This window comes from Sycon ciliatum, chromosome 8 (genome assembly GCF_964019385.1).
Source record: "Sycon ciliatum chromosome 8, ocSycCili1.1, whole genome shotgun sequence".
Taxonomy (NCBI): Eukaryota; Metazoa; Porifera; class Calcarea; order Leucosolenida; family Sycettidae; genus Sycon; species Sycon ciliatum.
In genome coordinates, this window is record NC_088650.1 from 19,148,164 (window position 1) to 19,162,442 (window position 14,279).

General features: G+C 47.0%; 2 protein-coding genes across 2 annotated transcripts; both read left to right on the forward strand.

The window, feature by feature from the left end:
• The first annotated feature begins 400 nt into the window (after positions 1-400).
• On the forward strand, positions 401-8,371 carry LOC135822217 (pleckstrin homology domain-containing family A member 4-like). Its single transcript, XM_065334935.1, has 7 exons — positions 401-689; positions 823-864; positions 1,173-1,235; positions 2,205-2,281; positions 2,569-2,642; positions 4,961-5,073; positions 7,332-8,371. The coding sequence occupies exons 1-7, from the start codon at positions 545-547 to the stop codon at positions 7,700-7,702; spliced, it is 885 nt and encodes a 294-aa protein (XP_065191007.1). The 5' UTR covers positions 401-544; the 3' UTR covers positions 7,703-8,371.
• A 1,031-nt stretch (positions 8,372-9,402) lies between these two features.
• On the forward strand, positions 9,403-14,010 carry LOC135822218 (uncharacterized). Its single transcript, XM_065334936.1, has 2 exons — positions 9,403-9,788; positions 12,411-14,010. Exons 1-2 carry the CDS (start codon positions 9,507-9,509, stop codon positions 13,758-13,760), a joined length of 1,632 nt encoding a protein of 543 aa, XP_065191008.1. The 5' UTR covers positions 9,403-9,506; the 3' UTR covers positions 13,761-14,010.
• The last annotated feature ends 269 nt before the right edge of the window (positions 14,011-14,279 follow it).

The following is a 14,279-nucleotide window of genomic DNA, read 5'->3' on the forward strand; positions in this document are numbered from 1 at the left end:
GAACAGCTAAAGCCTAAAGTGTGTACTCGCGAGCTCGCGCCATCGACACCATCTATCTACCAGCTGCAAAAAGCTCTGAATAGCTGAATGAAAAGTGTGAATGCAGGCCTGGATGACTGCATTTCTCACAGACACTCAGACGTGTGGCCACAGCTACAGCCTACACAGGCGCTAGGCGGAGGTTCGGTCCTTTTATAGTGGATAGTGTGACCTTTGACCTCAGGTCCTGGTATTTGGTGATGGAGTACCAGAATACAGATCATCCGCGCTGTTTGGGGCCGGGGGGCCCGGCTTGAAGTTAGTTGAAGCCTTGAAGTTGGAAGTGTCGTCTCTCCTGAGCCATCGTGTCTTCTTCACATTCGAATATTCATACTCACACACTTGTACTGTCTTGTTTCTGATCCGTTGGCCAAAGGCGCAACTTCAGTTTCGTACTCGAGTGATAAAAAATTTAGCTACTTTGTTCTACTTGTGGATGAACACACGCCGACGGGTCAGTTTAGCATTGAAGCAGGGGAAGCCCAGCAAAGCATACTGTTGAAAGATGCCCCAACATCCGGACGAACCGAAATCCGGTGCTTCTTCGAGGCGCGGTTCCCTCCATATCGAAAATGAAGGTGATCGTGACATGTCCTCATCCCCTTTGGTGCGAAGGGCAGGAAGCGCCATCATCGACCTCGCAGTAGGCAGTGAGTAGAAGATCGACGGCGATAGACATCACGGTAGAGGATCTCCTATCACATGCATAATGCCCTTATGCATCATCTGCTTTCCGTTCTTCTCTTCCCGGTCATTCGCCGTGTGTGCAATCTGTTTCCGCAGTCCTAAGCAAGCACAAGAAGAAGCAAGTGTCGACTGCTGAAGGTACGACATACTGCAGGCATTACACGATGATTGCTGACCGTAAATGCATCATATTATGGCCGTTTCAAGCTAGCATTTCACGAGATGGATGTGTTCCGAAATGTTCTCCACGAGTACGGATTCTTGCCATTTGCACTTTGAGGGAAGGTGATGAGCCAATGGTCGAGCTAGCTGGCTTGTCGCTAGCTATGCTCTCACTACTTAACCTCATATGATTTATAGATTAATTATTCTCCAGCTTTGTCCTTGTCTACGGCTTCCTCTCCCTCTCGCTCCATTGACGCACTGCTTTTATTATGTTGTCGCAGCTGAATGTCTCGAGCACATTCGAAACTCCGAAGTGCTTCAAGATGGATGGCTTACGAAGTGTGGTAAGTCCATGTAAAGGTATCTACAGTGAAACCTGTCTAAGGCGACCCCTCAAGGGACGAGAAAAAGTGGTCGCCGCGGCCAGGTGGTCTTCTTATCCAGGTTCAGTGGGTCACGTGACCATATCCACATGTGATACATCATTTTGATCAGTGTATCACAGTGCACACACCATTATGCTACTCTAGCACGACTCATGTGCCTGGGGTCCTCAGACCTGTCAAATGTCGTGCATGCACCATGTACATCTACACTTCTTGCACTGATGTGTAGATCTACCATGCCTGGTGCATACATTTACATGACTAGCACTGTGCAACGCGGTCGCGGGTGGGTGGTCGCCGGTCGCGTTGAGCGAGTGGTCGCCTTATCCGAGGTGTTTTGAATGTGAATGCGTCCGTGACAAGGAAAAGTGGTCGCCATGGTCGAGTGGTGGCCATATCCGAGGGTCGCCATATCCGAGGGTCGCCATATCCGAGGGTCGCCATATCCGAGTGGTCGCCATTACAGGTTTTAGGTTTTACTGTATGCACAATTCCGGCCCGGGCAGGATTTCACCAAGGTCCAGGATGCAGGGATGATCAGTATTGGAAACCCACTTTGTGGTGCAGGGTTGTACCACCCGGTCCGGCCGGTCAGGCCATGGCGGACCTTATTTCGAAAAAAAAAGTGGACCCACCCAAGACAGGTGTTTGGACAATATCAGAGTGCTTGCCATGAGACTAGCCGCACAATGACAAAGTCAAAGTGTGTACAAGATGTGCACAAATCTGCAGGACGAAATGGGCAGTGCACTGTTTTTAGATCCGCAGAGGATTCCATTTGTCCTGAGCAATGTCTGCAGGTGGGTGGCATCACGCTTGATTATATGTGCGCAGTCTATGCATGGGTGGAATTTATCTATGCGTCGTCGTTGCTGTTACTGCTATTGCTCTTATGCTTGTGTCCGTGATTGCACGGCGTACATGCAGGTGGATCAGTGAGGTCTTGGAAGAGAAGATGGTTCATTCTGGTACAGTCCTACCTCTGTTACGCCAAGGAAAAGAATGTAAGTGAAACGCATTGGTGCTACTAATCAAGAGCCATAAATTAGCCACGAAATGGCCGACAAACAAGATACATGATTTTACAATCCCTTTCTTCAAGGTAGTACGGTACTGTTTCCCCTTTCGCAACGGAGGTATCATTGGAGAATTCTACACAGAGCGGTTTAGGAATGCATGAATACCAGCAGCAGGTGGTGTGGCGGCATTCATTTTCTCAAGTGCACTACATTCCAAGGTCCAAGCCTTGCTTTCAAAGCTCCTCTTTGCTTTGGACTTGCTGTTTGTGCAGGATACGGAAATCCTGGGTGCAATACCCCTGACACTGTACAGCTGCGTGGATGCTCCTCAGCTGGATAAATCACAGTAAGTCAATGGCTGACTCTTCCTTCTTTGAAGACACAGCAGTGCGCACTCGATGTGTACTGCATAGGGTGTGGCAAACAAGATCCACAATTTGTGCTATAACGCTTAGAGAAACGACACACCTCAGGTTCTTCAACAACAGTTTTAAAGTTTTCACGAGTATACCTTCAAGCCGTCTCGTCAGCTCAAATACAGGCAAAGGAATAAGGACAACGGATTAAGTTCAGTAGAGAGGTGACAGAAGAGCGCAAGGAAGAATAGCTAAAACAACAATGATACATGCGCGTGAAGAACCTGAAGCGTGTCCTTTTTCTAATTGTTACAGTTTTTGGTCTCCAAGGAAACTATGCTCAAATTACTACATGCAGTATAATGTTTGAAAAGCGATCAAAAGGGCAGAATTGTTCAAAATATTAACAGTATGTATCAGGAGACTTTTCATCAACCATCACACCATAACTGCGCTCTCCAGCCGACTCGACACGTTGCCACAGCACACCACCAGCAAAGCGAATGCCTGGCGTTGCTTGGCGGTATTAATCACGTGCATAGCAGTGTAGACTTTCACTTTTCCTCGAGTTAAACACTCAAACCATTCAACTGCTTCACTACTTGAAGAACTCATTACATACTGCGGCAGATCTAGTTCTAGCCACGGCATAGAGGGCATGTTTGCGGCTGCCGGGAATAAGACATAGTTTGAGTCGACTGCCCATGCATGTGTACATGCTGACAAGTCAAGAAAAGGATGTAACTAAACCGCACAGTCATAACATTACGTTTCCTCAGTCCAAACATGCAAACACAGTCTCTTTGCTGCAGATGTCACTTTTTAAAAAAAAGGTCATCCTATTCATAGCTATATTTAAAGAAAAGGTTCACCAAATTTTCAGCCCTGGCCAATCATCAGGGTGTAACCATGACAACACGGTTGAAAAACGAGGCTAAACGGCGAAGCACAATTCACAGCCCTTCCATGCCTGTCCAGCAGGTTCCAACCTAGCTGTGCCAGTCCACGGCTGAAATCTTTCTTCAGCTCACAAAGCGTGTTGGGGTAGGCTAAACGGCGAAGCACAATTCCCAGCCCTTCCACGCCTATCCACCATGTGCTGCTGGGAGCACGTAGTCGTCCGGGCAAACAGGATGCATAGTAAAGACGATGCATCTGTTCTTTAGCAAAGCGATAATGTTCACACACCGATCGTTGCTCCACTTTTGTAGATCAAGTCTGTCGTGCTGAACGAACTCCTGATTGTCAGCCAAATCTTCCTCCAAACAATGCCGAAAGAGAACAGTCCATCCTCTGAAGTGTTTTCCCGCTTCGAGCAAGAATAGCAAGTAAGCAGCACAACAAAAACTCATCGCTGTCTATTTGAAATGGACTCTTCACAAACTTACGACGGGAGTGTGGTGGAGGCGGACCCCACTCCAAATAAGCCGAGCTGACCACGTTGGGCACCACTGAAATGGACTTCTCCCCCGTCCCCCGCAGCAAAGCAACTCTCTGACTCGTTTGTGTAATAACTGGTGTTTTTCTTACAACTAAATACAATATGGTTGGCGAGAGAGCGGGGGAAAAGACAACAACATCATAAACGACTAACAGTTATAAACAGGATAACGGGCTCTGCATAACCTACGCATGCGCGACAACTAGTAGACAAGCACTCTCACACAGACAGAAGCAGAATCTCACGCTCTCCAACAACGCGTGCTCCCACATGCGCCACACATTCCATATTCGTCACACATCACGCCATCCACACCTCGTAGACCTGCATACACCACACCCATATCTGGCACACATCCTACCATACGCATACGCACATCAGACGATACAGGACGCCGGACGGGGCAACGCAGCAAAACCAGAGACAACAGCGGGTGCAAATAATAAGCACATCGAGTTACGCAACATATTTTTGCTCACGCTAAGTCGGAGTACAGGTACCGTACTCACTCCATTAGAAGCCCCTCTCCCTGTAAAACAAATCTAATGGAAATCAAGCCACCACTGGGGATGAAAGCTGACAAAATTTGCACTGATTGTGACGTGCTCTAGCTCAGCTCTGGCTCCAAATATCACTTTGGGACACTTAAGAAAACTTGAAAACCAGCCGACGTGTAAGCTTGCACGTATTCGCGCAAAACAGCTAGCCAATCATCAACCCCCCTTGTGTTTCACGTGTATTCCGATGAGCGCGTTCCTGTTGCCGCTTCACAGCTTGCTAAGGGTCCCTTGTGTGTGTGTGTGTTTGTGTGTGTGTGTGTTCGTCTGTGCATATGTGTGTATGTGATGTCCATTGTTGTCTTCACAGTGCTTTCAAGTTGCAATCCGAGGACTCCACGCAGCGTACCTACCTCATCCACGCTTCATCTGCAGAAGAAAAGGTGACCTGGATGACCATGATCACAAACACAAGACAGAACTGTAAGCTCTCTTCCTATTCTAGGAATAGGAAAAGGAGGAGGTACACTGGCAGTACCACCCACCTGGTTTTGTTTTCTAATCCGCGTTGTATTTTGTCTTTAGACACCCTTAGCAAAAAACGTTACATTCTAACGGTATAGTCCTTATGCACATTGTACAGATGTATGGAGTTCTGTACTAGGGCCGTAGGTGTGTACATACCCGGTTGGGTGTTCATTGTGTGCTATACATGCGTGTTTGACCCATTTAGCCTCATAATTCGTGGCGAACAATCACTTTTCCAGCTTCTTCACTTTGGGTTTGAACTAACGACTCGCTAGATCACTGTCGAAAAAGTGTTCGTATGAAATGCCTTCAGGGCCCATTTCGCTGTGGAAATAGCAATAAACACAATAGGGTCCTGCACATTCAACACCCAACCGGGTCTACGGGATTCTACGGGATTTCGTGCATCTGTACAACGTGCATAAGGCCTATTATCGTGAGGGGGAAAATACCGTGATTCGGGTTCGACCTTTAGCAAGATGCACGCTATTTTTAGTACGCTGTTGCCACGAGAATAGAGAGGTTTCGCTTCACGTTGTTCTGCACTACACCGTGAAATTTCACGTCGGTGTGGCAAATTTTGGCGTCGAAACTCCCGTTCATGACGTGAGCTGAGGTCAACTCACGTTCGACGTGAACGCGAGTTTTTGCAAATTTAGCCTTGCTATCAGGTTGGGATTATTGACTCGATTTGTCGATTTTGCCTAAACTAGCTAATATTTGTGCGACTTTGGCCTCACCAAAAATCACTTTATTCACTTTTTGAAGTTTTCGCTCCTGTCGTCAGCGAAACGACGTGCTTGACAAGCAACGTGAAACGAAAGCTCTTTCTGAGCTCGCGTTGACGCAAAAAATTGACGTTCACGTAAGAGAACAAATCACGCGGGTCGAAACCTCTCTAATAGCTTTGATTTCACGCGGTACAACCATTTTTGTCACCATATACGCGATACAAGGTGAAATGCGTACGAACTATGCAATATTTGGCCAAAACACGTACCGTTGGTCACAACGATAAATCAGCCCCCATAACGTTTATACGCTGCAGCTTCAACGCTATTTGGGTGATCAAGGTACGAGTACCGTAAAAAATAGCATTACCGTTGTTTGCTAAGGGTGTCTTTTGTCTCTTTCATTACCCTCATTACTTTGTAGGGATGTGCACATAGTATTTAAAACACACACACACACACACACACACACACACACACACACACATGCAGTAGGTGGATGTGCGCAGTATTCTGATCAGTGTGATTCTCACAGACTGGAATCACTCAGTGATTAGTAGCCTTCGGTGGATAATGCTCCCCAAAACTGGCAGATCCTGCTCGAAAGCAGTGAAATTGGAAGAGACCCATACCGTAATTCCGCGCATATAAGCCCATGGGCTTATATGTGAAACAATGCAGTTTGGGGATAAAATATCCAGTAAAACATGTTCGTTTTTTAGCCCATGGGCCAATATTCGAATTTTGAAGGTTCACGAAAAAGTACAAGTCCGTGCTCATGGTCAGTCTACCATACTCTACTGGTAAACTGCACTGACCTGCTGTACTATGGTAGGAAGGGTCCATTTTGTGAAAATTTTTACTTGACACGTGAGTTGCATTTGTGTCTGTTTAGTAGCCCATGGGCTTATAAACGGAGGTGGGTTTATATCCGGATATAGGCCCATGGGCTTATATGCGCGGAATTACGGTACAGCGCTGATAGCGGGCAATTCCTCAAGTTCTGCTCCTCGTTTTTATCAACATACCGAACATGCATGGAACATACCAGAAAAGTGCCAAATTCTGCTGGTTTTTCTGCCGATATTATCCACCGAGTCCTATGGCGAGTGAGGAGTGCAATAGGCTCCTAGGCTGCTTACTTTGCTGAAGAGTGAAGACACATGCATTTTCTGAATGTGATGCTCGTGCCTTCATTGCAAAGAAAACCTCACTCTGAGTCACTAGCCAGCAGTGTTTGTAGAGTACACACGCTTCTCAATGTATTGTAAACATGTCCGTTACTAACGGCATCAATATCCTTCTCACAGTTGCTGGGTTATTGAGTCAATTTATGAGGGTACAGGTTCACCACATAACCAGCCAGTGACTGAGCATCAACCCCTGAATGGCAGTGCATACGTAATAATGTGTCCACCAGGAATAGTCATGTGATGACACAGATGCATTCTTTACTGTATTCGTTCTTTGCTTGCACTGCAGTGAGCGACAGGCAAGCATCTGGCGACGCACTGGGTCTGCCCGAGCCGCTGCTCATTGACAACAGCGAAGTGATTGCGGAAACGCCGGACTTTGCTCCGCCGACACCGGTATGCTTCACGCCTGATCGGTCGAGCTTTGCCGAACTGAGCATGCCGCCTCCAAATCTGGCTCCTATAGCCGATGGGGTGTCGGTAGAAGTAGACGCAGGTCCACCACCCCCGGCACTGTCACCAGCTGCACTGGCAGAGCCACCGGCTTCCAATCCCACCATCGGCATAGCACATGGCCAGGACTCAACCTCACCACCATCGGCACGGAAAATGTCACCCAGGCATCCTCCACCGCCGCCTCCTTCGCCATGCACCCGGTGAGGCCTTTTCTTTTCAGGCAAAGCTTGAGATGTTAGTCCACTGCCATGAGACCGGATATCACATACTAGCATAATTACGTATATCAGCCAACACATACATACATTTATAATAGTATTGCTTGTCTGTGAAGCAGAGTTCTACTGAGCAGATAGTATACTGGTACTTCTAGGGGTCTTTTCCAATTTTGCATCATTTTATGACCACTCCTGATTTCTAGATTTTCAACAAGAATTTTTTATGAGTGGCAGAGCATTTCCCCAGTCTTACAGTTTTATTTAGAAGCTCTGCTTGCATCATTTTCATCGACGTCAAAGTCATCTCATGCACGGTTATACATGTAGCCATGTAGATCTTTAGGCAGTTTAGGCCGGGCAGCAATGACATTATGTCTCCTTTTAGCTCTAAACTGCTAATATAGCCTATAGGGTAGGATTTTACGTATCATTTTATAGGTGATGTAGTAGTATCATATTCATACTTGTAGTAGAGATGTTCAGTTGTAGACTTGTGGTACACCACCGATGATTTATTTATTGTTACAGTGTGACGCCGCATCATTGCTAGTAATTTGTTCAGGATTGTATGCTCGAAGCATTATGTACTCTTGTACTAGCACGTGCATACATTATAGAGAAAGCAACCGTAACGGCGGCTTATTTTCCAATTCAACTTATCACCAGATACTGATTCTATAATGCGGAACAGCTGCGCGTAGTGTGTATATGTGCATGTGTGCCAACGTGCTCATGCGTGCATGTGAACGCGTGTTTCTATCAACCGAAAAGATTCGAGAATTGACGGGCGCACAGCGATCATGGTACTCACTTGAGCTGACCGGCATTTGAAATGGCAGAAACTATTAATTTTGTATTTTGTAGTTGTAGCTACTGCACATGTACTTCTGACTCTGTGTGTATCAGTAGATTATCATTTGCCAAGGTAAACTGGTTTTAACTGATGATGTCTGTGCTTCAAGAAGTACGAAATGCAATACTAGTACATGTACAATCATCATGATAATAGAGAGGTTCCGCATAACGTAATTACGTTAGTAAAAAACGTAGTCGATCTACGGAAAGTCTTACGTAAACTTCATGCGCATCTGAGTTCCGCCATACGCAGTTTTCAAATCACGTAGCTGCCCTTGGCAACTCTGAACACGGCAGTGTACGACCAGATCGACCTGGGGAGAGAGTCATAAATTTGTACCCCAATCCACTTACGGACCAGCTACGTTATCAGAGCCCTATCTACGTACTCTCCGTAGACAACTTTCCGTAAGTGGAGTGCAAACTCGCGAATTCACGGGTTTTTCCCGCCCACTAACGTAAAGTTGCTCAACTTTACGTAGTGCGGAACCTCTCTAATATCATGTACAGGATTTACCTGGCTCGTTTTCCGATTGACACCGAGTCATTATTATCATAATAATATTGTTCTCTTCCGAGGACTGAGAAGGAATGCTCCACTCCATCTGGCCATCCGCCACAATTGCACACCAGACTGCTAGCATACGCCATTGCCAGGCATTGGCTGACAAGCACACAGCTCAATGATTGTTGGTTCTGTAGATGTAAAATGTCTAATGAGGATATCCGTGCATGCACCATGCATGGTCTACGCTATGGCGATAAGTGTTTTCAAAAAATCAAAAAAAATTCTCTTCATAATTATGCAAAACATGTTTTCATGGGTGTGTGTGTGTGTGTGTTTTTGTTTGGTCTGGCCAGCACAGCTACAGTTTGATTTTGGAATTTCGAAATGAACACCGAGTGGTTCTAGACACAGTTTTCAATTGTGTGTCATGTCTGTAGAGCAGGACATCTGCCCTTCAGGATGCCCGTTCAGGGTAGCGTCCTCCTGGAAGAGCAAGTTTGGTGGCGGTCTTCAGGCCAGTGATGTCTTCACCTCTCATCCAAGTCCGCCAAACGAATGGGTTGAACACGCAGTTGTTGCCCCAGCTGCTGAGCATTGCTTAGTGGAAAGATCCGAGGAGAACGACTGTCCATGCGAAATAACCATCTTTCCCGAACGTGGACATCGGCTATCGGGATTTCTGGCTGTTTGTGATGCTCGTCGCGTGGAGGTAAGTTCACACATGTGTTTTGCAAAAAAAACATTATTTCCACGGATATTATAGTCAGTTTCAAAAAGATTAGCAATCCTGGCGATCGCCCAGGGAGTTTGCCGTCTTACCGTATGAGCGCTCGAGGACTGCCTGGAAAAACTCACTGTGAACTCGAAGAAATATTCCGCGCGAAAGCATTAAAAATGACAACTCACTGACGTCGGTACTCGTACATGACTTTGTATTCGTCTGGTTTACAACAAACGAGTTCTTCCTCGTATCGATATGGCATGGAGTCAAAGAGGACATGTCGAAAGTCTGGTAAATTTTGACGAGCGGGATGCGTCCCAATTCGTTTTGTGACCAAAATAGATTCTTTGAGCTGCCGTGGATGCAATTATTTACTCTCACGATGTGACGAAAACGGCATTGACACAGACTCATTCCCAAGGCCTTGATGTGGCAAAGCTATCCGTGTGACTTCAACGACATTTTGAGAAAAGCAGACGCCTGTGAAAGCTGATAGAAGACGGCGTTGACTCCTGAATTCAAATAAATTGGCGATCTTGAAATACTAAAATAATTCTCAAACAGAAATCAATCGATCGATGTGCCGGTGTATTCAACAACACGTAGCTACAGCGCAGTGACTTCCGTGTTCACTCACACGGTTTCAGTGTTGTGTGTGTTCACAACTTCACATGGCGTGAGCCAGTCAAGTGTCAGTCAGTTCGGCAGGAAACGCGAGCTCCAACAACAAGTCGTTTGGCGCAGCCACCTTCTTTGTCTTGACTCTTGTACAAAAATTGTACCAGCGTGATCACCAAAACAATGAAAAAATGAAGAATAAATGTTTGACTTGAAGATTTGCTGGGATTTGAACTCACAGCTTCATGGTCAGCAGACAGCATTCATAACCACAAGGCCAAAAAGGAAGGGATAAATCGTGGATTTTGATAAAAAATCGATACTGGCTTCCAGGGCAAATTATAAACCATGGGAAAAGGCAAGAAACCTGGCCGAAATTCTAACTCCTTAACGGTTGGTCCAATTGTTCTGAAACCTTCACAGAACAATTTGCCATGCCCTAACAAGCCATTTTATGTACTTTGTTGTCCAAATTTCCCTTATCTTCATACTTTTCAAGACCCAAACTTGATTGCTAATCTTTTTGAAACAGACTGTAGGGAGGTTTCGCTCTACGGAATTACGTATGAAAATAACGTATGAACTGCACGGAATTTTCATACGTGAAAATCAGAGCTGTTGGGTTTCGCTCTACGTGATTTCTCCACGACTGCTCAACATGCGTTGTTGCTTTGGAGACGCGTTGGCTGCATGCGCCCACCGTATGCACCATGAACCGAAACCGCGTTTTCCATGATATTTTGCACGTGGTGTACGGTGTGTGTACCTTGTGTTTCGCGTGGCTTGAATGTTGCCATGGACAAATGCGGAAAATGCGAAAATATATTTCAAAAAGTCCTACGGAGGACCCAACGTAGGAAAGAGCTTTCCTACGGAAATCCGTAGAGAGATTTACGTATGAAAGTTGCCCTCGGTCCCCGGCGCGTACGACATACGGATTTTCATACGTAATTACGTAGAGCGAAACCTCCCTATTATCAAGAGTGCATAAACAAGAGTATGCAACTGTGGTTATGGGTCAGTGCGTGGCGCGCTGCCTTCATTACGTAACTTGCCTTCATCACGCTCTGAAAGCATGCATTCAAACTCACAATTTCTTCTACGAGCCCATCCGTTTTTGCTCGATTCGTTCCAGTACCTACGTGATCTCTAAATTCGGGCGCGTGAACTCCAGTTCCGTACGAAAGTTCATTTCAAACCAGAGGGAAAGTGCGGTGTTTGATTTTCCGCAGTGCGCGGGCTGCAGCTGAGTGATGTAATGAAGGCAGCGCGCCGCGCATCTGGCCCATAGAAAAGAGATCACAGTTGCATACTCTTGTTTATGGACTCTTGATATTATTACATGTTTTGCGTTGATTCAGCAGAATCAAAAATCATGGTACTGATAATGATGATCAGGTGCGCGCGATATGCGGGTTCAAATGTCTGCTATATTACTATCAGAGAGGTTATGCTGCACACTATTTTTGACGTGACGCACAATTTCACGTCAAATGGGTCATCGATTGGTGTAGAATGCCGTATTTCGACATGAGATGCAGCTCTCGCGTTGTTTTCCAACGCGTGAGCCAAACGACGCGAGCGGAACTCGTGTCGCGTCAAAAATAACGTGCAGCTTAACCTCTCTATTCAGTATGATACACCCGTAGGCGTAGTGTCAGACTCGCGTAATAATCCTGTAGAAGGCGTTGTCGGTCCTAGGCTTCTGTTTGAACCAGGTATTTCTACGTATGTCAACACTAAAACCAGGCTTATGTGCGGACAGTGAATCATGAAAAGCAGGCTTGTATCCAAAATACGCGTCTACTAATACCGGACTGGCTTTAATACAAGACACTTTTAAAAGTATGAACTGTCAAGAGTACATTGATGGTTATGTATCTGTGGGATTTCCCCGTATTCTGTTGAAATTCAGCGCATTTTTCCCTCGGACTTGACAGTCTATGCACTGCCACTCAGTACTTATGTGTTGTTTTGTGACTGGCTGTGCAGGTGTATGCGGATGGTGAATACTGTGGCACTGCCAAAGGGCAGCTTGAGGCACTGCAAGACACCGTAGAGGTGGCAAGCGTGTCGTCGACCACCACCTCGCCGTATGTGCTGGGCAAAGTCTCTGTGTTCTTGGTAACCCTACCGGAGGAGAACTCCACATGCCGCGCATGTCGGGTTCGCTTCGTGTCGCTAACCCGATCAGATTCTCTGGTGCTGTTCTCAGTGCGCGTGTCCATAGCACCCGTCGCCTGTACCAATGGCATCCAGCCCTCCATTAACATGGCATCGGTGGAGCGATGGATTGACCAAGTGGGCGCACCACGCGATAAGCGTGCTGAGGCTCTGCTAGATTCCGTGCGTCGCTATCAGGAGAATCGCTCGTCGGTGGCCGGTGAGCTGCAACAGATGGTGTCACAATCGGCAGCAGCGGCTGGAAGGGACGGCCAGGGCAACCACAGTGGTGGTGGTGTTGCAGGCCTTGCCGGAATGGCGCAGCTTCTGTCCGGCATGAATCTAGCATCCCTGGCACAAAGCGGCGGTGCATCGTCATCAGCGGCATCTGGTGATGCCTTGTCCAGTGCGATAGGCATGATGCTGCCTCATTTGAAGCCAGTGCTTGACTCTATGGCACCTGCTAAGCAACACCAGCCGCCTGCAGCGGAACACACTGCCGCACACCAGGATGCCGAAGCCGATAAGAGTGCTGATACGCTTACTGCTGCTGATGCCAGGCACCCAAATGGCTGTGATGCGGTGAGAAGTCCTGAACAATACGTTGCTGCCAGTGAGCTGGTAGAGATGGAAAAGCGGCTGAAGAATCACATTGATGAGCGCTTTGACGCTATGCAACAGCTGTTTGAGCGGCAATTCTCAGCATTGCAGCAGCTCATTACATCTGCAAACAGCAACAGTAGTAGCACGGCGCTGGCAGATGCGAGCATACGCTCATCAGCTGCATTGCCACACGCGGCATCAGTTTCTGCTGTGGCGCAATCCAACGGTACGTCTGTTCTCCCTGCAACAGGCTGCTCTTCAACCAGTGAGAAGAACACGGCTGCCACAAAGGTGAGTGGTGCAGCCGTTGCTGACTCAATATCCGGACAGCAGCACGGAGGAGGAGGAGGAAGCTCGGCGGGCAAGACAGCCGGCGGCAGTGCTAACTCCAACGAGGCCATGCTGCAGTCCCTGATGGGAATGTTCAAGACCATGCGACCGGCGCCACCGGCTGCTACTGCAACAACCCACCCTACTACTAACACAGCAGCCATTGATCAGACAGCCCCCTCGCTACCAGCTACGTCCAGTGCATGTACCGGTATATCGGAGAAAAATCACGAGGATCCTGACTGATCATCTGCCAACAATGCCAGCGGTGGCCGTTTGAATTTCTATTCTCTTTAGGTACTCGTAAGACAATTTTATCTCGGGTCGAAGTAGTGTCTCAATCCTGTCCCCTGGTGGGATTTCTTGTTTTGTGTCAGTTTTATGAAATCACCAATCATGCTTTCGGGAAAAAAGCATCAGCCGATGCTGGTGATGATCATAATAATAAGCAGGAGTAGTAAGATACCGGCATATTACTACTCCCTGGTTATCATCACGTCACTGCTAGAATAATAGAGAGGTTCTGCACAACGAAAGTTCGAACGAAGTTTCGCGACAGGCCTTGCGAAAGTGTGTACGAATTTTCGCACGAACTTTGTGTTCTGCACATTTTCGTAGTTTGCACGCGCCAAGTGCACGTACGACATGATCCAATCTCACGAAACTTCCTACGAAAGTTCATTTCGCGTTCCCTGCAAGTTTCGCGTCCAAAGTTGCGAAAGTTCGTGCGAAGTTTCTCACTTCGTGACGTAGAGCGAAGTTCGT

What these genes read in the sequence shown, in the direction of transcription:
- LOC135822217 (XM_065334935.1), top strand. Translation starts at nt 545, where the DNA reads ATGCCCCAACATCCGGACGAACCGAAATCCGGTGCTTCTTCGAGGCGC. An exon ending in TGGATGGCTTACGAAGTGTG is followed by an intron (nt 1,236 to 2,204) that starts GTAAGTCCATGT and finishes GCGTACATGCAG; the next exon opens with GTGGATCAGTGAGGTCTTGG. An exon ending in CACAAACACAAGACAGAACT is followed by an intron (nt 5,074 to 7,331) that starts GTAAGCTCTCTT and finishes CTTGCACTGCAG; the next exon opens with TGAGCGACAGGCAAGCATCT.
- LOC135822218 (XM_065334936.1), top strand. Translation starts at nt 9,507, where the DNA reads ATGTCTGTAGAGCAGGACATCTGCCCTTCAGGATGCCCGTTCAGGGTA. An exon ending in GTGATGCTCGTCGCGTGGAG is followed by an intron (nt 9,789 to 12,410) that starts GTAAGTTCACAC and finishes CTGGCTGTGCAG; the next exon opens with GTGTATGCGGATGGTGAATA.